At 39.9% G+C, this 27,505-nt stretch overlaps 1 protein-coding gene across 1 annotated transcript in view; it reads left to right on the forward strand.

The window, feature by feature from the left end:
- Window positions 1–27,505, forward strand: part of IGBP1 (immunoglobulin binding protein 1) — a 38,334-nt gene that overhangs the window by 6,970 nt on the left and 3,859 nt on the right. The window contains exons 3-5 of the mRNA XM_019948975.2: window positions 2,497–2,692; window positions 4,265–4,344; window positions 5,057–5,169. Coding sequence (XP_019804534.1) covers window positions 2,497–2,692; window positions 4,265–4,344; window positions 5,057–5,169 — 389 coding nt within the window. The remainder of the gene's footprint in view (window positions 1–2,496; window positions 2,693–4,264; window positions 4,345–5,056; window positions 5,170–27,505) is intronic.

Consider the following 27,505-nt stretch of genomic DNA (forward strand, 5'->3'; position numbering starts at 1 on the left):
AAGCTATAGAGATTTTAAGGTAAAAAGGGAAATTGAATTTCTACATTGGCTGGCCATCTGGTGAGCATGATGTTGGCATGGATCCACAAAAGATGAGCAAAAAGATAGCTGAACAAGAGTGACCGTTCCGCTGAAGTTTGATCAGATGAATTTGTAGTTGACTCATCTGACACAAATTTGTAGTTCGTTACCTCTCTTCAGCAGCTTGGGAACAGAAAAGGGGAATGAATGATGAAAGTGGCCCAGAGTCAGAAGGGTGACAAGCACTGGGGGATTCTAGGGTGATAGGGAGTGTTTGCATGCAACAGCTCACCATAGGAAATCTAGAACAGTGACAAAGGTCTAGGACAGTGGTTTACAATCTGTTCCTTCGAGCCCTAAGATTTTACCACAGTGCCTGGGTAGGGGGCATGTTGGGAGCCCTCCTCTGATTTAACCAAGGCGGATTTTATCTTTTATTACTTTCTGGAGTTCCAAATAAGCTCTCATAAGAAGAAAGGGTTCTTCTGCTAAGACAGAAAGGTTTAAAAAACACTGGCCTCAAAGAATAGGAGTTCAGGAACTTAGAAGTCCCAAAGATGACTAGGAGCAAAGTCATAGAAGCAAAGGAAGTAGAGAAGAAGGAAAGACCAGAGAGTGTGACTAGACCACATGCATGCAGAGGATGGGAAAGGAAGCACAGGAACCGAGTGGCACCAGAGTTAAATGTTCTCAAGTGATATCTGTAATAGCATTCATGAACTAGGAATTGACCTGTGTAGTGTTTTACTCAGAAGGCCACCTATGATGGTGCTGTGACAGTTATTTATAACATTACATAAAGTGCCCACTTGTTGATTAAAAGGAGCAGAAGAGCCTAAAAGTTTTTATAGTAAAGAATGTTTCCAGAGTGGAGGTTCTTGACTTTTTGTGGGTCATGGACCTCCTTAACCTCTCCCCAGTAAAAAAAAAAGAAGAAGAAACATACATGTAGAATTCTATACAAAATTTGGGGGAGTTCAAGAACACCCCTCCCTCCAAACTCTGTCCGTGGACCTCAGGTTAAGAACTTCAGATTTGGGTGAACACCCACAGAGGAGCATCTGATTCTGGAGGTCTAGAGTGGGGTTCCAGACATAGACATTTCAAGATACTTCTCTTGGGAGTTGTGGAGTTTTCCCTTGATTCCTCTCTTTGCCTCAAGACCTTACATCCAATAAACCAACAAATACTGTTATATTTTAATTATGTCCACATCTCACCACCTCCCTATTTCAAGTCGCTGTCTCTCGCCTGGATTGTGGCAATATCCTCTTAATTGATTTTCCTGCTCCACCCTTGCCTCCCACCACCCCCCACAGTCTACACACAACAGAGTAGTCCATTAAAAAAAAGTTCATTTCATGTATTCTATTTTAAAGCTTCCAGTGGCTTTCTCTTCTCAAAATATCATGACATTTGATATTTCGTGTATTCTTGGCCTACAGGATTCTACAAATTATGGCCCTGGCTATCTCTCTGACCTCACTTCCTATTATTCTTCACGCCATGCCAGCCACACTGACCTCCTTGCTATTTCTCAAACATGTCAGGCCAGCACTCTCCCACCCCAGGACCTTCATATTTGCTTTTCCCCCTTAGAACACTGTTTCAGATACCGGCATGGCTTCCATCCTTATTTCCTTGAAGTCTGTGCTCAAATGTCATCTCTTCAAAGAAGTCTCTCCTGATCACCCGTACTTTCACACCATCACTCTATCCACTTTACCTTGCTTTTTTGCTTCTTCAGAGCACTTCACCACCACCTGACTCATCTATTTCTTTTTGTCTGTCTTCTCACACTAGAATGAAAGCTTCAGGAGAGCAAGGACTTTCTTGTATGCACTGTTGTGTCTCAGGCACTGAGAACAGTACCTGTCACACAAGAGGTACTCGGTAAATAGTTGTCCAATGAGTGATAGATGACATACTAGAATGCATCTTGAAAAGGGCAGGCAGGGTAGATATGAGTCTTCAAATTATACTAGGATGAGTTAGAGAAGCTGGAAATGTTTTGCCCAGAAGAAAAGAAGAGATGACCATTTTTTAGGCTATTTCACAAGGAATTCCTGCATCAATGGCAGGTAAATGACCCCTAAGATCTTATGACTATTTGAAGCTGTAATTCCCAAGTGGACATTGTATATACTAAGCACCCAACCTAGTAAAGGTTGATGTCATAGAATTACTAAGGCACTCCCATCTCAAAATACGATGGGAAGAGTTGCTCATATCAGGTTACTTCGATTTTTTTCTGGTTTCAGGATGTATTTCTCAGCTTCTGCTGATCCCTTCCTTGCCTTGTAGTCTTGAGAGAACTGACTTGGTGGCAAATTCTGAGGTATAGAATCTGTATTTTTGCCTAAATGGAAATCGGTGTACCTGGTCATTTGTAAAGGTAAAATTGTATTGTGTCCTTCTTTTGAAGGAACACCTCTTTATTTTTAAGTTCATGGCTAATGCGTTTCTGTGGAACAGATACAAGCAGAAGAAGGAGGTGGAGCATAGGTTGTCTGCACTGAAATCTGCTGTGGAAAGTGGTCAAGCAGATGATGAGTGTGTTCGTGAATATTACCTCCTTCACCTTCGAAGGTGGATTGGTATCAGCTTAGAAGAGATTGAGAGCATTGACCAGGAGATAAAGATCTTGAGAGGAAAAGACTCTTCAAAAGAGGTAAGCCTGGTCACTGCCTATATCCCTAAAAAAGCTACTGTCAGAGATTTGGATCTTCTACAAGAGAATAATCGAATTAAAATCCTTTTAAGTCTCCATAAAATCATTGTTCTTATTAAGATTAGTGGAGGAAGGCTGAAGGTTCACTAGGATAGCTTTCTTTCTAGTTTATAGTATTGTTCCCCAGTGCTTTCTAACCTGTAACACACTTCCAGTCTTTTGTAATTTTGTGACATGCCAGGAGGGAAGGAGGCTTCTCTGAAGTGAAAATTGGTTTGGGCTGTGAGCACTCATGACTCCTGAAAGAAGGCATAGGGAGGTGGGCCTTGAAAACCTGTGCTTGACTGTAATAAACAGGAAGAGGGATAGGATGGGAATGAAGAAGAAGAGTGTAACTGGAGAAGAGAGAGAAAAGAGTAAAAAGATAAAGCAAAAGACATGGAATGTGTTTAGGTTGGGGGAGAAACCAGGATTTAACATTACACAATGATACACCCTCACACCTTAGGTCACCCAAGTATGAAACACAGCAAGGACATCTCTGCACAAAATGTCGGGCATATTGGTAAAGAAAACTTGGTGTAACCCCACTTTGGCTGTCTCTGAAGATCATAACTGTGTTTTGGAGCTGCTACTTCAAAATATTAGGCTCTGCTGCCACTTATTTTTTGGTTCAGAATATAACATGAATTGAGTTGAATTTATCAGTTAGTCACAGGCATTTAAGTCCTCAGAGAAACCTCTTGCTAATTCGATTTGCACTAATTAGCCCAGGAGCTTTTGCCTCAGGGTAACATCAACCTAGTTTCTCTGTGTGAAGGGATCAAAGAATGAACAATTAGTATTCTAAAGCCTTAAGGCCCCTTGGGCATATCTAGATGAGTGGTTTTCAAGCATCATGAGGCTGGACTCCTCTGGATCCTCCCATCTCCTTAGTTTTTTGTTTTTATGCTCTCTCATTTGGTATTGGGATTGGCTCTGGAAGTGATGGAGTTTAGAACCAAGTGAACATTTTTCTTGACCATAGTTTGTTTTGGTGTGCCCCCGGACAGCCAAGTTTCCTTGAAACATTTCTGTGCACCTATATATGAAAGATACTAACCCATTCTTCCCCCCTTGCATTTAGGAACATCCACTTCTAAAACACCCTAGGGAGCTCATGACAATTAATAGCAAAATTACATTGGACAGGGTTTTAGCAGAAGGGTCTTCATAATTCAACTTTAGCACTGAAGGCCAGGCTAAGGAAAGGGGCTTCAAATTGAGCTCAAGGGTTTTAGATGGAACATGGAAGAAGGCTTTGGAATCTTCCTCTTTGGAGGGGAGTATTTTAAAGTCAGGTAATTTTTCACTTGTGGTGAAATGATTCCTGGGAGAGCTTTCTCTTGCTCCCTTTCCAGCAAGATACTTGGGCCACCTCAGGAGAGCTAACCAACCTCCACCATTAGTATTCTGCAAATATATCTTAGAGACTGATAAATAGGGCTTTTCAAGCACCTAAAGACATAAGAGCCTGCAAAGTGGGATGGGCAGAATGACAAGTACACTTCTGATAATTAATTTCCTTTTTAGGCATCAACTTCTCACTCATCTCGTCAGGACAGGCCTCCAATGAAACCGTTTGTTCTCACTCGGAACATGGCCCAAGCCAAGTAGGTAGTATTAAAAAGTGGGTTGCCTTTGCAAGCCCCCTGCTTTTATGGTTCATTTACAGTGCATGAGTAACAGAAGGTAATGGCTTCACCTGGGGAGGCTGTTCTTGCATCAGAGGTATCTCCTCTGATACTTTCTCTGTCTGTCTTCATCAGACATTTCCCTCACAAACTTGAGCTTAAAAATAGGCTAGAAAGGAAACCAACAAAAATTAATTAATTAACTAATTAAAAACAGAAAGAAGAAAAGAATCTAAGGGAGAATTGTAGACCTTAAAATTGTTTCCCACTGTTTCCTTCAGCTGCAGTTCTCAAAAGGACATGTTTGCCTATCTAGGTTTTAATTCTGAGTTTTGGGATGCTTTTCCGTAGGGTGGCAGAAGAGTCTTCTTCCTCTGTGTATCTTTTATACCCTCCAAGTATAAATACTCCTTCCATCGTATCATCACTCCTCTGTGGGGCATTAGCCTCCAGGATTGCTTACTGGGAGATGATTCTGGGCTATTTATCTTCTCATGAAAGCTCTTGCCTTTAATTCTCCTTCCTGGATGCCTCATTTTACATATCGTAACAGGAGTTTTCACAAATCCTCAGAAGATAGCTGGGTAGGGGAGCAAGGATGAAACAGACACAGGCTTTATCACTAAAGAGAAGAGGCTTTTTAATAGAGCTCTTTATGTTTACTTTTCTAAATGCAGTGTGATTCTTGCAGAGTATTTGGAGCTGGTTATCCAAGTCTGGCATCTATGACAGTGAATGACTGGTATGAACAGCATCGGAAATTTGGAGCATTACCTGATCAGGGTATAGCCAAGAAAACATCAGGTATGGAGGGGTGGGAGGAGAGTCGTTATACTACTACACTACCGGTCCCTAACTCTCGAGCAATTAAATTCAGACCAAGTATTGTTGCCCTTTAGATGCAAAAGAAATCTGGACAAAGATTCTGAGTAATAGAAAGATTCTAGTCAGTATTTTGTTTCATTTATTATTAAATAGCACATGATTTTGGGAGGATGGGGGCAGTGGGACAGCATAGTTTTTTAATTTCTCCAAATATCATGGCATAAAAACAGACTGAGCAGCTAGACAGCAAAGCCAAACATCCATAAATAGCAGTTCTGCTTCTGGTAACAGCAGAGTAGGTTGTATCAGACCAACCCCTCCTATAGATAACAATTACAGACTGGACAGAATATATCGAAACAGCTATCTGAAGGCCCTGAGAGTGACCAAAATCAGACATAGACTGTAGGGCAGTCAACACTTATATAAGAAGGGAACGGTACTTGGAACTTCCTGAGGGCAAGGACTTTGGCTTACTGTGTTCTTGGTGCTCAGTTTGGTAATTAGATCATGGTAGGTACTTGGAGGTGTCTTTGGGAGGGAAAGGTGGAGCTGGTAGTCATTAGAAAGATGGAAGCAATATGGCATAGCAGAAAAAGCATGGACAGATCTGGAGTAACCAGTTACTCCTACCACTTAGATAGGACATCATCTAGCCCCTCTGAGCCTATTTTCCTTATCTCATGTATGATCTCACTTGATACTCTTTAACAACCCCATGAAGCAAACATTCTTATTCCCATTTTAGAATGAGGAAATGGTGTCTGAGGACTAACCCAAAGTAAACATAGCTAGAAAGTGGCCAGGCTAGGATGTTAATACAGGCCCTAAAATTCCCACTTCCAATGCTGTTTCCACTGTAGCAAAGAGAATAGTGGTCATTTGAAAAGGTTTCCTGGTTTTTTTTATAGCTTTTCACCCATGGGCAGGCTGCACTTGCTGTAATATGGAGGTGGGTAAAACTTGGATAGAAACCAGTCTTATCGTATGAGGAAGGAGAGAACTGAGTTCAGGGTGACTGTAGCAACTGAAACCTGAGAAGATATCCCAGGAGAGAACCACAGAGGAGGAGCCCTAATTGTATAAAGCCTGCCCAAATCTCTGGCAGACTACTAAGCTATACAGGATCGACTCCAAGCACCCTAGATAGAGCTAAAATAACTGAATGGATAATCCAGCTACTGCCCAATGCAGAGGAAACAGAATTTTGAATTTTCGTTCTAGACAAATGAAAACTAACTAAAATGAAAAATCAGTATGTTTTAGAGGAACAAAACGGAATTCATAATCTCTACAACATAACCATTCAAAAAGTCTGGGATTCAGTCCTCAACTACTATACGTATGGGAAAAAAAAAGAAAGAAAACGTGACTTATACTCAAGAGGAAAAGCAATCAATGAAGACCAACCCGAAGATGACTCAGATGTTGAAATTAGCAGATAAGGACTTTAAAGCAGCTTATTTCTATGCTCAAGGGCATAGGGGAAAATATACTTGTAATGAATGAAAAAGTAAGAAATCTCAGAGAAGTAGAAACTATGCACAAAAAATTCTGGAACTGAAAAATACAATATCTGAAGTTTAAAAATCAAACCAGCCTCATAGATACAGACAAAAAAACGGGTGGTTGCCACAGGAGAGGGAGGTTGGAGAGGGGAAATAGGTGAAGGGGATTAAGAGCTATAAACCTCTAGTTATAAAATAAATAAAGCCACGGGGGTGTAATATACAGCATAAGAAACGTGGTCAATAATATTGTGATAACTTTGTGTAGGCACAGATGGTTACCAGATTTATGATGGTGATCATTTCATAATGTATGCAAATGTCAAACCACTGTAATACACCTGAAACTAACATAATATTGTACATCAACTATATTTCAATTTTTTTAAATTGGATGAGATTAATAGCAGATTGGCAATGACAGGAGAAAGGGTTGGTTAACTTGAAATAAGCCAATCTGAAGAAAAAAAAAAGATTGGTTAAAAATGAAGAGCCTCAATGACCTGTGGAACAATGTAAAAAGGTCTACCTTATGTACAATTGGAATACCAGTAGGAGAGAATAAAGAGAGAGAAGGGGCCATTAAAAAAAATTGAAGAAATAATGGCTGAAATGTTCCCCAAATCTGTGAAACACAAATTTAGAAATTTAGAAATAGCAGTAAGCCCTAACTAAGCAGGTTTTAAATACAGTGAAAACCAAGCATAGAGACATCATAGTCAAACTGCCGAAAACAAAAGAAAAAGAGAATCTTAAAAGCAGCCAGAGATAAAGTACATATTACACACAGAAGAACAGTGATATGAATTGTTGTCACCTTCGCATTTGAAAGTGGGTCCCAGAGATAGTGAAGTAATGCCTCAATTAAACACCCCAATTTTATTTATTTATTTATTTATTTTTCATTGTGTTGGGTCTTCGTTGCTGTGCACGGGCTTTCTCTAGTTGCGTCGAGTGAGGGCTGCTCTTTGTTGTGGTGCGTGGGCTTCTCATTGCGGTGGCTTCTCTTGTTGCGGAGCACAGGCTCTAGGCACTTGGGCTTCAGTAGTTGTGGCACGCGGGCTCCGTAGTTGTGGCACAGGGGCTTAGTTGCTCTGCGGCACGTTAGATCTTCCCAGACCAGGGCTCGAACCTGTGTCCCCTGCGTTGGCAGGCAGATTCTTAACTACTGCGCCACCAGGGAAGTCCCTAAACACCCCAATTTAAAAATGAGTAAAAGACCTTAGACACCTCACCAAATAAGATTATAAAGAGGGGAAATAAGCATATGAAAAGATGCCCAACATCATATGTCATTAGGGAATTGCACATTAAAACAACAGTGATCCCACTACACCCCTATAAGAATGGCCAAAATCCAAAATACTGACAACACCAAATGCTGGCATGGATAATGGAGCAACAGGAACTGTCATTCATTGTTGGTGGGAATGTAAAATGGTACAGACACTTTGGAAGACAGTTTGTCAGAACTAAACATTCTCTTACCATACTATCAAGCAGTCATGCTCCTTGGTATTTACCCAAATGAGTTGAAGTTAGGTTCACACAGAAATTGCACACAAATGTTTATAGCAGCTTTATTCATAATTGCCAACATTTGGAAGCAACCAAGATGCCCTCAGTAGGCAAATGGATAAACTGTGGTACATACAGACAATGGAATAATATTCATTGCTAAAAACAAATGAGCTATCAAGACATAAAAAGACATGGAGGAACCTTAAATGCGTATTACTAAGTGAAAGAAGCTAATCTGAAAAGGCTACATACTATATGATTCCAGCTACATGACATTCTGGAAAATGCAAAACTATGGAGAGAGTAAAAGGGTCATTGGTTGCCAGGGATTAGAGGAAAAGGAGGGATGAATAGGCAAAACACAGGATTTTGGGGGCCAGTAGACTATTCAGTATGATGCTGTAATGGTGAATATATGTCATTATACATTTGCCCAAATCCATAGAATGTACAACACCAAGAGTGAACCCTAATGTAAACTGTGGACTTTGCATGATAATGATGCATCAGTGTAGGTTCATTGATTATAACAAATGTACCACTGTGGCTCAATGTTGATAGTAGGGGGGAGGCTGTGTCTGTGTGGGGCAGGGGGTATATAGGAACGCTGTGTTCTTTTAATTCAGTTTTACTGTATACCTAAAACTGCTCTAAAACTAAGATCTATTTTTTAAAAATAATGCAAAGAGAGAAAGCTATAAAGTCAATGGAGAAATTAAAAGGGAGGAAGGCAAGAAAGAATGGAGAAACAAAAAAACAGATGAGATGAACAGGAAACCAATAGCAGAATGGTAAATCCCAATCCAGCCATGTCAGTAATTATGTTAAATATAAATGGAGTAAACCTTCAAATTAGAAATCAGAGATTGATTACCAGACTCAACTGCATGCTGTCTACAAGAGGTGCATTCTATTTGGTTCTTTTTGGGTTTTTTTTTTTGCGGTGCGCGGGCCTCTCACTGCTGTGGCCTCTCCCGTTGCGGAGCACAGGCTCCGGACGCGCAGGCTCAGTGGCCATGGCTCACGGGCCCAGCCTCTCCGCGGCATGTGGGATCCTCCCGGACCGGGGCACGAACCCGTGTCCCCTGCATCGGCAGGCGGACTCTCAACCACTGCGCCACCAGGGAAGCCCCTCTATTTGTTTTTTAATTGAAGTATAGTTGATTTACAATATTAGTTTCAGGTGTACAGCAAAATGATTTAGTATTTTTGTAAATTATGCTCCATTATAAGTTATTACAAGATAATGAGTATCATTCCCTGTGCTATACAATATATCCTTGTTGATTATCTATATTATACATAGTAGTTTGTATCTGTTAATCCCATACCCCTAATTTGTCCCTCCCCACTTTCCTCTGCCCCCTTTGGTAGCCACAAGTTTGTTTTCTGTATCTGTGAGCATGTTTCTGTTTTTCATATCCGTTCATTTGTATTACTTTTTAGATTCCACATATAAGTGATATCATACAGTGTTTGTCTTTCTCTGTCTGACTTATTTCACTGAGCATAATACCCTCTAGGTCCATCCATGTTGCTGCAAATTTCAGAATTTCATTCTTTTTTATGGCTGAGTAGTAGTTCATTCTCTGTGTGTATGTATGTATACATATATACATATATATATACCACATCGTCTTTATCCATTCATCTGTTGATGGACACTTGGGTTGCTTCCATCTCTTGGCTGTTGTAAATAGTGCTGCTATAAACATTGGGGTGCATGTATCTTTTCGAATCAGTGTTTTCATTTTTTCTAGATATATACCTAGGAGTGGAATTGCTGGATCATATGGTAGTTCTATTTTTAGTTTTTTGAGGAACCTCCGTACTGTTTTCCATAGTGGCTGCACCAATTTACATTCTTACCAACAGTGTAAGAGGGTTCCCTTTTCTTCACATCCTCTCCAACATTTGTTATTTGTAGACTTTGTGATGATAGCCATTCTGACAGGTGTGAGGTAATACCTAATTTTGATTTTGATTTGCGTTTTTCTAATAATTAGTGATGTTGAGCATCTTTTCATGTGCCTGTTAGCCATCTGTATGTCTTTGGAAAACTGTCTCTTCAGGTCTTCTGCCCATTTATTGGGTTCTTTGTTTTTTTTGATGATGACTTGTATGAGCTGTTCATAATATTTTGGATAGTAATCCCTTATGGGTCACAGCAGTTGTAAATATTTGATCCCACCATCTAGGTTGTCTTTTCATTTTGTCAGTATTTTCCCTTGCTGTGTAAAAGCTTTTAAGTTTAATTATGTCCCATGTGTTTAGTTTTGCTTTTACTTCTTTTGCCTTAGGAGACAGAGCCAAAAAAAATATTGCTACGATTAAGTCAGAGTGTTCTGCCTATATTCTCTTCTAGGAGTTTTATGGTTTCAGGTCTTATATTTAGGTCTCCTAATCCATTTTGAGTTCATTTTTGTATATGGTGTGAGGGAATGTTCTAATCTCATTGTTTTACATGTAGCTGTCCAATTTTCCCAGAACCACTTGTTGAAGAGACTGTTTTTGCTTCATTGTATATTCTTGCCTCTTTTGTCATAGATTAATTGACCATAGCCTATTTCTAGGCTCTCTATTCTGTTCCATTAATCTGTATGTCTGTTTTCGTGCCAGTACCATGCTGTTTTGATTACTGTAGCTTTTTAGTATAGTCTGAAGTCTGGGGGCACTATACCTCTGGCTTTGTTCTTTTTCCTCAAGATTGCTTTGGCAATTCAGGATCTTTTGTGGTTCCATATGAATTTTAGGGTTATTTGCTCTAGTCCTGTGAAAAATATCATGCATATTTTGATAGGGATTGCATTAAATCTGTAGATTGCTTTGGACAGCATGGCCATTTTAATAACATTAATTCTTCTAATCCAAGAGCACAGGATATCTTTCCATTTCTTTGTATCATCTTTAGTTTCCTTCATAAATGTTTTATAGTTTTCAGAGTATAGGTCTTTCACCTTCTTAGTTAAGTTTATTCCTAGGTATTTTATTCTTTTTGATGCAATTTTAAGCAGGATTTTTTTTTTTACTTTCTGGCATTTTATTGTTAGTGTATAGAAATGCAACAAATTTCTGTATATTGATCTTGTATCCTACAACCTTGCTGAATTCATTTATTAGTTCTAATAGTTTTTGGGTGGAGACTTTAGGGTTTTCTAGATATAGTACCACGTCATCTGCAAATAATGACAGTTTTACCTCTTCCCTTCCGATGTGGATGCCTTTTATTTCTTTCTTGTGTGATTGCTGTGACTAGGACTTCTAATACTGTGTTGAATAGAAGTAGCGAGAATGGGCATCCTTGTCTTGTTCCAGAATTTAGCAGGAAGGCTTTCAGCTTTTCACCATTAAGTATGACATTGGTTGTGGGTTTGTCCTAAATGGCCTTTGTTATGTTGAGATATGTTCCCTCGATACCCACTTTCAGAGTTTTTATTATTAATGGATGTTGAATTTTGTCACATTGGTCTTTCTGCATCTATTGAGACGATCATGTGATTTTTATCCTTCCTTTTGATAATGTGGTGTATCACACTGATTAATTTGCATATATTGAATTACCCTTGTGACCCTAGAATAAATTCAGCTTGATCGTGGTATATGATCCTTTTTATATATTTTTAGATTTGGTTTGCTAATATTTTGTTGAGGATTTTTGCATTTATATTCATCAAATATACTGGCCTGTAATTTCCTTTTTTTGTAGTGCCACACTGTGGCATGGAGTGAGCAGGGCCAGAACATTCAGCTTGGGCTAGGGTACACACGCAGCAAAGCGGCTGTGGGAAACCCAGCAGCTCTGCTGCCATCAGAAGTCTGGGCTGCTTCTGGGGCACCTCTTGAGTAAATTCCAGCAATGGTCACCACTGCTGCCCCGCCTGGGCTCCACCCCAGAGCTGGGTCACCTCTCCATCTCAAGGTCAAGTCTCTTCCCAGGTCCTGGCCACCTTAGATCCAGTGTCATGCTTGTGGCATGAAGTGAGCAGGGCTAGAACATTCTTTCAGCTCTGGCTTGAGAGCGCAGCATGGCTGTTGCATGAAACCAGTAGCCTAGGACAGCAGGCTACTGGTTTCTCTACCCTACCTGGGGGCAGTCTACCCACACAGTACTCATGAGTGGAGCCCAGACTTCTCTGTGGACTTCTGTGTATCTTTCTTACAACCTTGGTTGTACAGGAGTCTTTCTGCCAATTTCCAGTTAGTTTTTGGTGAGAATTGTTCCACACGTTGATATATTTTTGATGTGTTCATGGGGAGAGGTGAACTCCACATCTTCTTACACCACCCTCTTGATCTCCTATCAAGAGATGCATTTAAATATAAAGGTACAGATTGGTGGAATGTAAAAAGATTTTTTAAATATACCATGCTAACAGTAAACATAAGAAAGCTGCAGTAGCTATATAATGTCAGATAAAGTAGACTTCAAGACAAAAGGTGTTACTGGACTTTCAAAAGGACATTTAGTGCTGATAAAAGGGGCAGTTTATCTGGAGGACATAGCAATCATAAACATGTTTGTGACTAATAACAACCTTCAAATTACATGAAGAAAAAATTGACAATTAAATGGAGAAATAGAGAAATCTATAGCCATAGTTAGAGATTTTCATACTTCTCTTTCAATAACTGAAAGAATTTCTGGACAGAAAATCAGTAAGGACGTAAAAGGTCTGGAGAAAACTCGCAGCCACCTTAACCTGTTTGACATTTATAGAAAAATATATCCAATAGCTGCAAAATACACCTTTTTTCAAATGCACATGGTACGTTCACTAACTTAGACCATATTCTGGGCCACCAAATAAGTGTCCATAAACTTTCTTTTTTTAATTAATTTATTTTTTTTATTTTTTTTTATTTTTTTTCTGGTACGCGGGCCTCTCACTGTTGTGGCCTCTCCCGTTGCGGAGCGCAGGCTCAGGGGCCATGGCTCACAGGCCCAGCCGATCCGTGGCATGTGGGATCTTCCCGGACCAGGGCACAAACCCGTGTCCCCTGCATCGGCAGGCAGACTCTCAACCACTGTGCCACCAGGGAAGCCCTAATTAATTTATTTTTAAAATTAATTAGTTAATTAATTTGGCTGCATTGGGTCTTAGTTGTGGCACGTGGGATCTTCATCGCGGCACGCGAGATCTTTCGTTGCGGCGTGTGGGCTCTTCATTGCAGCGCTTGGGCTTCTCTCTAGTTGTGGCGCATGGGCTCTAGAGCACGTGGGCTCAGTTCTGGCGCACAGGCTTAGTTGCCCCGTGGCAGGAGGGTTCTTATTTCCCCAACCAGGGATTGAACTCTTGTCACCTGCATTGGAAGACAGATTCTTAACCACTGGACCACCAGGGAAGTCCCTCCATAAACTTTCAAAGATTGAAATTGCCCTGTGTTCTCTGACCACAACCTAATTCAGTTAGCAATCAATGACATAGGAAGTCCCTAAATATTTTCAAATTAAACAACATACTTATAAATAACCCATCAGTCAAAGAAGAAATCACAAAGAAAATTAAGAAGTATTTTTAACTGAATGATAATGAAATACATTAAAACTTGTGGGATACAACTAAAGCAGTGCTGAGAGAGAAAGGTATAACTTTCAGTAGTTATATTAGAAAAAAGAAAGGTAAAATCAGTTACTAAGGTACTAACTTAAGAAGTTGGAGAAAACAAGAACAAAATAAGCTTAAAGTATATGGAAGAAAGGAAACAAAGATGGAGAACCTCGGGGGGGTTGGTGGTCGTAATGTTGCACAAAAGTCAAACATATGTATACCCTCATGACCTGGCAGTTTCACTCCCACGTATATACCTAAGGGGAATGAGACCATATTTCCTCAAAAGGCTTGTACAAGAATGCTCATAGCAGCATTATTTGTAATACCCCAAACTGAGCACTACTTAAATGCCCATACATAGTAGAATGGATAAATAAATTTTGGCATATTCACACAGTGAAATACTATTTAGCGATAAGGTTAAACAGACTATAGTTCTTTACTTATAAGTAACAAATATAGCTAAGTTTTACAAACATCATTTGAGTAAAAAAAGTCAGACACAAAAGAGAATAAAGTTCAGACATGGCTGAAACTTGTATATGCTGGTTAAAAGCCAGTATGGTGCTCACCCTTAGTGGGAGATCATGAATGGAACTGGACCTGAGGGGAACTTCTGAAGAGTTAGTAATGTTTTGTATCTTAATCTGGGTACCGATTACATGGATGTGTTCAGATGTGAAAATTGACTGAGCTATACTGTGTCTGTGTATTTTTCTGCATGTATGTTACATTTCAGTAAAAAGACAAAAGAAAAAATTCATGGGTAATATTTACAGCAAAACTAAGTGACAGTGTATCCCCATGAAACTCAAAATAAAAACAGTTAAGGGCAAATCATTCATAGCCACAAGATCAACAAGGAATGGACATCTGTGTAGGAGAAAGCAGAAGGAGTTGACAGACCATGTGAAAGACCTGACAAACAGGAGAATTCCAAAACAGCAAACAGGTATTCACTAAAAAGCGTGGCATTCTGACAAGTGTGAGGTGGTATCTCATTGCATTTGAGGTGGTTTTGATTTACATTTCCCTTATGATTAGTGATGTTGAGTACCTTTTCATGTACCTGTTGGCCATCTCTATGTCTTCTTTGGAAAAATGTCTATTCAGGTCTTCTGCCCATTTCTTATTCAGATTGTTTGTACTGAGTTGTATGAGTTCTTTATATATTTTGGATATTAACCCCTTAACAGACATATTGTTTGCAAATATCTTCTCCTATTCAGTTAAGTTGCCTTTTTGTTTTGCTGGTGGTTCCCTTTGCTGTGCAAGTGTTTTAGCTTCATATGGTTCTGTTTGTTTATTTTTGGTTTTGTTGCCGTTGCCTGAGAAGACAGATCAAAAAAATATTGCTAAGACCAGTTTCAAAGAGCATACTGCCTGTGTTTTCTTCTAGGTGTTTTATGGTTTCAGGTCTTACATTTAAGTCTTTAATTCGTTTTGAGTTTATTTTTGTAAATGATGTGAGAAAATGGTCTAGTTTCATTCTTTTACTTGTAGCTATCCAGTTTTCCCAACAACACTAACCCATAAAAAAGAATGAAATCTTGCAATCTGTGACAACATGGATGGACCTGGAGGGTATTATGCTAAGTGAATAAGTCAGACAGAGAAAGATAAAACAAATGAGTCCTAGGCTTCCCTGGTGGCACAGTGGTTGAGAGTCCGCCTGCCGATGCAGGGGACACGGGTTCGTGCCCCAGTCCGGGAAGATCCCACATGCCGCGGAGCGGCTGGGCCCGTGAGCCATGGCCGCTGAGCCTGCGCATCCGGAGCCTGTGCTCCTCAACGGGAGAGGCCACAACAGTGAGAGGCCCGTGTACTGCAAAATACAAGCAAACAAACAAACAAACAAAATAAATGAGTCCTAAACAACCCAGAAACAGACTCATAGATACAGAGAACAAACTAGTGGTTGAGAGAATGGGAGGATGGGTGAAATAGGTGAAGGAGATTAAGAGATACAAATTACCAGTTATAAAATAAATGGGTCACAGGGATGTAATGCACAGCACAGGGAATATAGTCAATAATATTATAATAACTTTGTATGGCACATAATTGATACAAATATAGAATCACTATGTTGTACATCTGAAACAAATATATTGTAAGTCAACTATACTTCAATTAAACATTTTTAGTGAAAAAAATAAAAGTGTGGCAGTTCAGTTTAAGAACATTAGTTGAAATGGGGAGGGGTTTTTCCCTCCAATAAAAACTGAATACAAGGAACCTGTGGTCAGAAGGTCTGAAAGGGATGGAGCAGGCTAACCCTTAATGAACTCCTGAAAATGAGCCACCAGATCTCCCTACTCATACACGGTCCCACACTGAGGAGAAATTGCTGAGAACAGAATTCAAATTGAGCAGAACAGGGACAATAAAGAATAAGGAAAGAAAAGGTCTAGATAAGAATGGCATAGAGGACCAGAACCAAGAACTCTCATCAAGCAAGTCATCCTATTCCTTTAACATACATAAAAACAGCAGAAAGGGAGCCTCTGTGAAGTTAGAAAAGCCACCCTGAACCATACTTCTTTCTAAAAGTTCAGGAAAGCTTAGTACACATAAGAATGAGCAACAGATTGTGATGATGGTTGCACAGTTCTGAATATACTAAAAACCACTGAATTGTACATTTTAAATGGGTAAATTTTATGGTATGTGAAAAATATCTCAATAAAGCTGTGAGAAAAATGAATGGAAAATTAATCAAGGTCAGATCCCACACAAAATTATTATAAGGAGAAAAAGGAGAGAATCAAAAGCATTCCATGTTCCTTATCTATTTTATGTATAGTAGTTTGTATCCGTTAATCCCATACTCCTAATTTGTCCCTCCCTCCCTCCCTCCCTCCCTCTCTGCTTTGGTAACCATAAATTTGTTTTTTATGTCTGTGAGTCAGTTTCTGTTTTGTATATAGATTCATTTGTATTATTTTTTAGACTCCACATGTAAGTGATATAAAGGATATAAACTGAAAAAATATATGTATATAACTGAATCACTTTGCTGTACACCTGAAACTAACACAGTATTGTAAACCAACTATACTTCAATTAACAAAAAAGAGAGAAAAAGGGGGGAGAAAAACATTCCAGAAAGACACACTCAAAAAACAACAAATTTAAAATATACTGTTTAAAAGTGAGTTGGAAGACATTAAGAAAATTAAATAAGACATGGAAGAACAATACAAAGCAGGATTAGAAAAACTCAGAAATGTAGTGACAACTTGGGGGAAGTAAGAAGAAAGAATCACTTTAGAAATGAAGGCTGAGGGACTTCCCTGGTGGTCAGTGGTTAAGAATCCGCCTTCCAGTGCAGGGGATGCGAGTTCGATCTCTGGTCGGGGGACTAAGATCCCACATGCCGTGGGGCAACTAAGCCCATGCACTCTAGAGCCCATGAGCCACAACTAGACAGCCCACGTGCCGCAACAAAGAGCCTGCGTGCCACAACTAAGATCCAATGAAGCCAAGTAAATTAAAAAAGAAATCAAGGCTGGGACTTCCCTGGCGGTCCAGTGGTTAAGACTCCATGCTTCCACTGCAGCAAGCGCAGGTTCGATCCCTGGTTGGGGAATTAAGATCCCACATGCCATGTGGTGTGGTCAAAAAATAAAAATAAAAACAATAGAGATGAAGGCTAAGGCAGAATGCTCTTTGACATAAATCATAGCAATATTTTTATGGATCTGTCTCAGACAAAGGAAACAAAAGCAAAAGTAAACAAATGGGACCTAATTAAACTTAAAAACTTTTGCACAGCAAAGGAAACCAACAGCAAAATGAAAAGACAACCTACAGAATGGGAGAAAATATTTTGCAAATGATATGCCCAATAAGGGGTTAATATCCAAAATATATAGATAGCTCATATAACTCAAATAAAGAAAACTTAAAAATGGGCAGACAACCTGAGTAGACGTCTTTCCAAAGAAGATATACAGATGGCCAACAGGAACATGAAAAGAGGCTCAACATTGCTAATCATCAGAGAAATGCAAATCAAAACCATAATGAGATAACACCTCACACCTCTCAGAATGGCTATCATCAAGAAGTCTACAAATAACAAATGTTGGCGAGGATGTATAGAAATGGGAACCCTAGTACACTGTTGGTGGGAATATAAATTGGCGTAGCTACTACGGAAGGCAGTGTGGCAGTTTGTCAAAAAATTGAAATAGAACTATCATATGATCCAGCAATTCTACCCCTGGGGGGTTTTGGGGTTTTTTTTTTTGCGGTACACGGGCCTCTCACTGCTGCGGCCCCTCCCACTGCGGAGCACAGGCTCTGGACATGCAGGCCCAGCGGCCATGGCTCACGGGCCCAGCTGCTCTGCAGCATGTGGGATTCTCCCGGACCGGGGCACAAACCCGCGTCCGCCGCATCGGCAGGTGGGCTCCCAACCATTGTGCCACCAGGGAAGCCCCTACCCCTGGGTTTTTATCCACAGAAAATGGAAACGCTAATTCAAAAAGATACATGCACCCCAGTGTTCATAGAATCATTGTTTACATTAGCCAGTATATGGAAGCAACCAAAGGTGTCCATCAGTAGATGAAAAGATATAGAAGATGTGGTGTATATATATACAGTGGAGTATTAGCCCTAAAAAGACTGAAACTCTGCCATTTTCAACAACATGGATGGCCCCTCGAGGGTATTAATGCTTAGTGAAATAAGTCAGAGAAAGAAAAATACTGTATGATATCATTGATATGTGGAATCTAAAAAATAATCTAATAAAAGTATAACAGAACAGAACCAGACTCACAGATATAGAGGACAAACTAGTGGATACCAGTGAGGAGAAAAAAGGGAGGGAAGGGCAAGATGATAGGAAATTGAGGTACTAGCTACTATGTATAAAATGAATAAGCTACAAAGATACATTGTACAGCACAGGGAATATAGCCATTTTTTTAACATCTTTATTGGAGTATAATTGCTTTACAGTAGTGTGTTAGTTTCTGCTTTATAACAAAGTAAATCAGTTATACATATGTCCCCATATCTCTTCCCTCTTGCATCTCCCTCCCTCCCACCCTCCCTATCCCACCCCTCTAGATGGTCAAAAATCACCGAGCTGATCTCCCTGTGCTATGCGGCTGCTTCCCACTAGCTATCGGTTTTACATTTGGTAGTGTATATATGTCCATGCCACTCTCTCACTTTGTCCCAGCTTACCCTTCCCCCTCCCCATGTCCTCAAGTCCATTCTCTAGTAGGTCTGTGTCTTTATTCCCATCCTGCCCCTAGGTTCTTCATGACTTTTTTTGTTTTAGATTCCATATATATGTGTTAGCATATGGTATTTGTTTTTCTCTTTCTGACTTACTTCACTCTGTATGACAGACTCTAGGTCCATCCACCTCACTACAAATAACTCAGTTTCGTTTCTTTTTATGGCTGAGTAATATTCCATTGTATATATGTGCCACATCTTCTTTATCCATTCATCTGTCAATGGACACTTAGGTTACTTCCATGTCCTGGCTATTGTAAATAGAGCTGCAGTGAACATTGTGGTACATGACTCTTTGAATTATGGTTTTCTCAGGGTATATGCCCAGTAGTGGGATTGCTGGGTTGTATGGTAGTTCTATTTTTAGTTTTTTAAGGAACCTCCATACTGTTCTCCATAGTGGCTATATCAATTTACATTCCCACCAACAGTGCAAGAGGGTTCCCTTTTCTCCACACCCTCTCCAGCATTTATTGTTTGTAGATTTTTTGATGATGGCCATTCTGACCGCTGTGAGGTGATATCTCATTGTAGTTTTGATTTGCATTTCTCTAATGATTAACAATGTTGAGCATTCTTTCATGTGTTTGTTGGCAAACTGTATATCTTCTTTGGAGAACTGTCTATTTACATCTTCTGCCCATTTTTGGATTGGGTTGTTTGTTTTTTTTGTTTGTTTTTAATATGTATAATTGTGATAGAAATTTTTTTAATTAATTAATTTATGGCTGTGTTGGGTCTTCGTTTCTGTGCAAGGGCTTTCTCTAGTTGCAGCGAGTGGGGGCCACTCTTCATCGCGGTGTGCATGCCTCTCACAGTTGCAGCCTCTCTTGTTGCGGAGCACAAGCTCCAGACGCACAGGCTCAGTAGTTGTGGCTCATGGGCCTAGTTGCTCCGCGGCATGTGGGATCGTCCCAGACCAGGGTTCGAACCCATGTCCCCTGCACTGGCAGGCACATTCTCAACCACCAGGGAAGCCTGGGTTGTTTGTTTTTTTGATATTGAGCTGCTTGTAAATTTTGGAGATTAATCCTTTGTCATTTGCTTCATTTGCAAATATTTTCTCCCATTCTGACGGTTGTCTTTTCATCTTGTTTATGGTTTCCTTTGCTGTGCAAAAGATTTTAACTTTCATTAGGTCCCATTCATTTTATTTTTGTTTTTATTTCCATTTCTGTAGGAGGTGGGTTAAAAAGGATCTTGTTGTGCTGTATGTCATACAGTGTTCTTCCTATATTTTCCTCTAAGAGTTTTATAGTGTTTGGCCTTACATTTAGGTCTTTTATCCATTTTGAGTTTATTTTTGTGTATGGTGTTAGGGATTGTTCGAATTTCATTCTTTTACATGTAGCTGTCCAGTTTTTCCAGCACCACTTGTTGAAGAGGCTGTCTTTTCTCCATTGTATATTCTTGCCTCCTTTATCAAAAATAAGGTGACCTATGTGCATGGGTTTATCTCTGGGCTTTCTATCCTGTTCCATTGATCTGTATTTCTGTGTTTGTGCCTGTACCATACTGTCTTGATTACTGTAGCTTTGTAGTCTAATCTGAAGTCAGGGAGCCTGATTCCTCCAGCTCTGTTTTTCTTTCTCAAGATTGCTTTGGCTATTCGGGGTCTTTTGTGTTTCCATACAAATTGTGAATTTTTTTGTTCTAGTTCTGTGAAAAATGCCAGTGGTAGTTTGATAGGGATTGCGTTGAATCTGTAGATTGCTTTGGGTAGTAGAGTCATTTTCACAATGTTGATTCTTCCAATCCAAGAACATGGTATATCTCTCCATCTATTTGTATCATCTTTAATTCCTTTCATCAGTGTCTTATAGTTTTCTGCATACAGGTCTTTTGTCTCCTTAGGTAGGTTTATTCCTAGGTATTTTATCCTTTTTGTTGCCATGGTAAATGGGAGTGTTTTCTTAATTTCACTTTCAGATTTTTCATCATTAGTGTATAGGAATGCCAGAAATTTCTGTGCATTAGTTTTGTATCCTGCTACTTTACCAAATTCATTGATTAGCTCTAGTAGTTTTCTGGTAGCATCTTTAGGATTCTCTAGGTATAGTATCATGTCATCTGCAGTGACAGCTTTACTTCTTCTTTTCTGATTTGGATTCCTTTTATTTCTTTTTCTTCTCTGATTGCTGGGGCTAATACTTCCAAAACAATGTTGAATAATAGTGGTGAGAGTGGGCAACCTTGTCTTCTTCCTGATTATAGTGGAAATGGTTTCAGTTTTTCACCATTGAGGACGATGTTGGCTGTGGGTTTGTCATATATGGCCTTTATTATGTTGAGGTAAGTTCTCTCTATGCCTACTTTCTGCAGGGTTTTTATCATAAATGGGTGTTGAATTTTGTCAAAAGCTTTTTCTGCATCTAGTGAGATGATCATATGTTTTTTATTCTTCAGTTTTTAATATGGTGTATCACATTGATTGATTTGCATATATTGAAGAATCCTTGCATTCCTGGGACAAACCCAACTTGATCATGGTGTATGATCCTTTTAACGTGCTGTTGGATTCTGTTTGCTAGTATTTTGTTGAGGATTTTTGTATCTAGGTTCATCAGTGATATTGGCCTGTAGTTTCCTTTCTTTGTGACATCTTTGTCTGGTTTTGGTATCAGTGTGATGGTGGCCTTGTAGAATGAGTTTGCGGGTGTTCCTCTCTCTGCTATAGTTTGCAAGAGTTTGAGAAGGATAGGTGTTAGCTCTTCTGTAAATGTGTGATGGAATTCGCCTGTGAAGCCATGTGGTCCTGGGCTTTTGTTTGTTTGAAGGTTTTTAATCACAGTCTCAATTTCAGTGCTTGTGATCGGTCTGTTTATATTTTCTGTTTCTTCCTGGTTCAGTCATGGAAGGTTGTACTTTTCTAACAATTTGTCCATTTCTTCCAGGTTGTCCATTTTATTGGCATATAGTTGCTTGTAGTAATTTCTCATGATCCTTTGTATTCCTGCAGCGTCAGTTTTTTCTCCTTTTTCTTTTCTAATTCTATTGATTTGAGTCTCCTTCCTTTTTTTCTTGATGAGTCTGGCTAATGGTTTATCAATTTTGTTTGTCTTCTCAAAGAACCAGCTTTCAGTTTTATTGCTCTTTCCTATTCTTTCCTTCATTTCTTTTTCATTTATTTCTCATCTGATCTTTATGATTTCTTTCTTTCTGCTAACTTTGGGGTTATTTTGTTCTTCTTTGTCTAATTGCTTTAGGTGTAAGTTTAGGTTGTTTATTTGAGATGTTTCTTGTTTTTTAAGGTAGGACTGTACTGCTATAAACTTCGCTCTTGGAACTGCTTTTGCTGCATCCCATAGGTTTTGGGTCGTAGTGTTTTCATTGTCATTTGTTTCTAGGTATATTTTGATTTCCTCTTTAATTTCTTCCCTGATCTCTTGGTTATTAAGTAGTGTATTTTTTAGCCTCCACATGTGTGTATATTTTACAATATTTTTCCTGTAATTCATATCTCGTTTCATAACGTTGTGGTCGGAAACCATACTTGATACGATTTCCATTTTCTTAAATGTACCAGGGTTTGGTTTGTGACCCAAGATATGATCTATCCTGGAGAATGTTCCAATACACTTGAGAAGAAAGTGTATTCTGTTGTTTTTGGAAGGAATGTCTTATAAATATCAATTTAGTCCATCTTGTTTAATGTATCATTTAAAGCTTGTGTTTCCTTATTTATTTTCATTTTGGATGATCTGTCCATTGGTGAAAGTGGGGTGTTAAAGTCCCCTACTATGAATGTGTTACTGTCGATTTCCCCTTTTATGGCTGTTAGCATTTGCCTTATATATTAAGGTGCTCCTATGTTGGGTGCATAAATATTTACAGTTGTTATATCTTCTTCCTGGATTGATCCCTTGATTATTATGTAGTGTCCTTCTTTGTCTCTTATAATAGTCTTTGTTTTAAAGTCTATTTTGTCTGATATGAGAATTGCTACACCAGCTTTCTTTTGATTTCCATTTGCATGGAATATCGTTTTCCATTCCCTCACTTTCAGTCTGTATGTGTCCCTAGGTCTGAAGGGGGTCTCTTGTAGACAGTATATATATGGGTCTTGGTTTTGTATCCATTCAGCCAGTCTATGTCTTTTCGTTAGAGCATTTAATCTATTTACATTTAAGGTAATTATCGGTATGTATGTTCCTATTACCATTTTGTTAATTGGTTTGGGTTTGTTATTGTAGGTCTTTTCCTTCTCGTGTGTTTCCTGCCTAGAGAAGTTCCTTTAGTATTTGTTGTAAAGCTGGTTTGGTGGTGCTGAACTCTCTCAGCTTTTACTTGTCTGTAAAATTTTAATTTCTCCGTCAAATCTGAATGAGATCCTTGCTGGGTAGAGTAATATTGGTTGTAGGTTTTTCCCTTTCAGCACTTTAAATATGTCCTGCAACTCCCTTCTTGCTTGCAGAGTTTCTGCTGAAAGATCACCTGTAACCTTATGGGGATTCCCTTGTATGTTATTTGTTGTTTTTCCCTTGCTGCTTTTAATATGTTTTCTTTGTATTTAATTTTTGATAGTTTGATAACTATGTGTCTTGGCGTGTTTCTCCTTGGATTTATCCTGTATGGGATTCTCTGTGCTTCCTGGACTTGATTAACTATTTCCTTTCCCATATTAGGGTAGTTTTCCACTTTAATCTCTTCAAATATTTTCTCAGTCCCTTTCTTTTTCTCTTCTTCTTCTGGAACCCCTGTAATTCGCATGTTGGTGCGTTTTAATGTTTTCCCAGAGGTCTCTGAGACTGTCCTCAGTTCTTTTCATTCTTTTTTCTTTATTCTGCTCTGCAGTAGTTATTTCCACTATTTTATCTTCCAGGTCGCTTATCCATTCTTCTGCCTCAGTTATTCTGCTATTGATTCCTTCTAGAGAGTTTTTAATTTCATTTATTGTGTTGTTCATTATTGTTTCTTTGCTCTTTAGTTCTTCTAGGTCCTTGTTAAATGTTTCTTGTATTTTCTCCCTTCTATTTCCAAGATTTTGGATCATCTTTACTTTCATTACTCTGAATTCTTTTTCAGGTAGACTGCCTATTTCCTCTTCATTTGTTTGGTCTGATGGATTTTTACCTTGTTCCTTCATCTGCTATGTGTTTCTCTGTCTTCTCATTTTGCTTAACTTACTGTGTTTGGTGTCTCCTTTTCGCAGGCTGCAGGTTCTTAGTTCCCGTTGTTTTTGGTATTTGCTCCCACTGGGTAAGGTTGGTTCAGTCGGTTGTGTAGGCTTCCTGGTGGAGGGGACTAGTGCCTGTGTTCTGGTGCATGAGGCTGGATCTTGTCTTTCTGGTGGGCAGGACCATGTCCGGTGGTGTGTTTTGGGGTGCCTGTGGCCTTATTATGATTTTAGGCAGCCTCTCTGCTAATGGATGGGGCTGTGTTCCTGTCTTGCTAGTTGTTTGGCATAGGGGTCCAGCACTGTAGCTTGCTGGTCGTTGAGTGGAGCTGGGTGTTGGCATTGAGATGGAGATCTCTGGGAGATTTTCGCCATTTGATATTATGTGGAGCTGGGAGGTCTCTGGTGGACCAGTGTCCTGAACTCGGCTCTCCCACCAGAGAGGCACTGGCCTGATGCCCTGCTGGAGCACCACGACCCTGTCATCCACACGGCTTAGAATAAATAGGAGAAAGAAAAAATAAAATAAAGTTATTAAAATAAAAAATAATTATTAAAAAATTTTTAAATTTTAAAAAGTAGTAAAAAAAAAAAAGAAAGAAAGAAGGAAGAGAGCAGCCAAACCAAAAAACAAGTCCACCAATGATAACAAGCACTAAAAGCTATACTAAAAAAACCCCAGAAAAACAGACAGAACCCTAGGACAAATGGTAAAAGCAAAGCTATACAGACAAAATCACACACGGAAGCATACACATACACACTCACGAAAAGTATGTATATATCATTGCTCCCAAAGTCCACCGCCTCAATTTTGGGATGATTCGTTGTCTCTTCAGGTATTCCACAGATGCAACGTACATCAAGTTGATTGTGGAGATTTAATCCGCTGCTCCTGAGGCTGCTGGGAGAGATTTCCCTTTCTCTTCTTTGTTTGCTCAGCTCCTGGGGTTCAGCTTTGGATTTGACCCCGCCTCTGCGTGTAGGTTACCTGAGGGCATCTGTTCCTGCCCAGACAGGACAGGGTTATAGGAGCAGCTGATTCAGGGCTGTGGCTCACTCAGGCCCAGGGGAGGGAGGGGTACGGATGCTGGGCGAGCCTGCGTTGGCAGAGGCTGGCGTGACATTGCAACAGCCTGAGGCGTGCTGTGCATTCTCCTGGGGAAGTTGTCCCTGGATCAGGGGACCCTGGCAGAGGCGGGCTGCACAGGCTTCCGGGGGGCGAGGTGTGGATAGTGACCTGTGCTCGCACACAGGCTTCTTGGTAGCTGCAGCAGGAGCCTTAGCGTCTCATGCCAGTCTCTGGAGTTCGCGCTGATAGCCCAGGCTCGCGCCCATCTCTGGAGCTCCTTTAAGCAGCATTCTTAATCCCCTGTCCTCGCACACCGCGAAACAAAGAGGCAAGAAAAAGTCTCTTGCCTCTTCGGCAGTTCCAGACTTTTTCCCGGACTCCCTCCGGCTAGGACTCCCTCCGGCTAGCTGTGGCGTACTAGCCCCTTCGGGCTGTGTTCACGCAGCCAACCCCAGTCCTCTCCCTGGGGTCTGACCTCCAAAGCCCGAGCCTCAGCTTCCAGCCCCCACCCGCCCCGGCGGGTGAGCAGACAAGCCTCTCAGGCTGGTGAGTGCTGGTCGGCACCGATCCTCTGTGCGGGAATCTCTCCGCTTTGCGCTCTGCACCCCTGTTGCTGCGCTCTCCTCCGTGGCTCCAAAGCTTCCCCCCACTCCACCCCCGTCTCCGCCAGTGAAGGGTTTTCCTAGTGTGTGGAAACCTTTCCTCCTTCACAGCTCCCTCCCACTGGTCCAGGTCCCGTCCCTATTCTTTTGTCTCTGCTTTTTCTTTTTTCTTTTGCCCTACCCAGGTACGTGGGGGGTTTCTTGCCTTTTGGGAGGTCTGAGGTCTTCTGCCAGCATTCAGTGGGTGTTCTGTAGGAGCTGTTCCACATGTAGATGTATTTCTGATGTATTTGTGGGGAGGAAGGTGATCTCCACTTCTAACTCTTCAACCGTTTTCCCAATATTATTAATAACTCTAAATGGAATATAATATATAAAATATTAAATCAACATGTTGTACACCTGAAACTAATATTGTAAATCTATTAGACTTCAATTTGAATAAAAGAAAAGAAATGAAAGCTAAACTAGAAGAAAACAAGAATGAGTGAATATAACAGAAAATGCCTTTCTAAAGTAAAAAGGAAAATGTTTTAAATCAAAAAGAAACAAAGATGAACAGATTTCTAGAAAAAGTGACAAATATGAAAGATAGCAAAGAAGACCTGACATGGATAATAAGATTATCTGAAGAAGAATACTGAAGCAAGGAAAAAGAAAAAAATGCTTAAAACTAATATTGGATGGACCTAGAGACTGTCATACAGAGTGAAGTAAGTCAGAAAGAGAAAAACAAATACCATATGCTAACACACATATGTGGAATCTAAAAAAACGGTACTGATAAACCTAGTGGCAGGGCAGGAATAAAGATGCAGATGTAGAGAATGGACTTGAGGACATGGGGAGGGGGAAGGGTAAGCTGTGACAAAGTGAGAGAGTGGCATGGACATATATACACTACCAAATGTAAAATGGATGGCTAGTGGGAAGCAGCCGCATAGTACAGGGAGATCAGCTCAGTGCTTTGTGACCACCTAGAGGGGTGGGATAGGGAGGGTGGGAGGGAGATGCAACAGGGAGGGGATATGGGGATATATGTATACATATAGCTGATTCACTTTGTTGTACAGCAGAAACACACAACACTGTAAAGCAGTTATACTCCAATAAAGATATTTTTTTAAAAAAACTAATATTGAGGAAACTTTAGATTGGCTTTTAAAAAGCACACCGTGTACCTACGAATTTTGACCCAGAATGACCAGCAGCAAGACACATTCTAATAAAATTACTAGACTTTTTTTAAAAAAAGAAATGCCTTGGATACTTCAGCAAAAACAGCAGGTGGGTTGTAAAGGAAGGAAAATCAGATCATCTTCAAACTTTTTGACACCAACACTTTATGCCAGAAGAAAATGAGTAACATTTAAGATACTCAAGGGGAAAAAATGTGAGCCAAGGACATTATATCTGGTAAAAGTGGCTTTTAGGTATAAAAGGTACAGGTATTTATCAACATGCAGGAACTCAGGAAATATTCGTCCCATGATCCCTTTCTGAGAAATTTGCTAGAGAATGAGCTTAAGACAACCAAAGTGATGAGAGAGACATTGATATAAGGACTATCAGTCAGCATTAAATATATAGTTACTTGTAGAACTAAGACTAAATGAGATTTGAAAGAGAGAAAGTATTAATGCTTATATGCCCAGTGCTCTGGTAATGTAGATATAGTGTAA

The sequence above is a fragment of the Tursiops truncatus genome, chromosome X, assembly GCF_011762595.2.
Source record: "Tursiops truncatus isolate mTurTru1 chromosome X, mTurTru1.mat.Y, whole genome shotgun sequence".
Classification (NCBI taxonomy): domain Eukaryota; kingdom Metazoa; phylum Chordata; class Mammalia; order Artiodactyla; family Delphinidae; genus Tursiops; species Tursiops truncatus.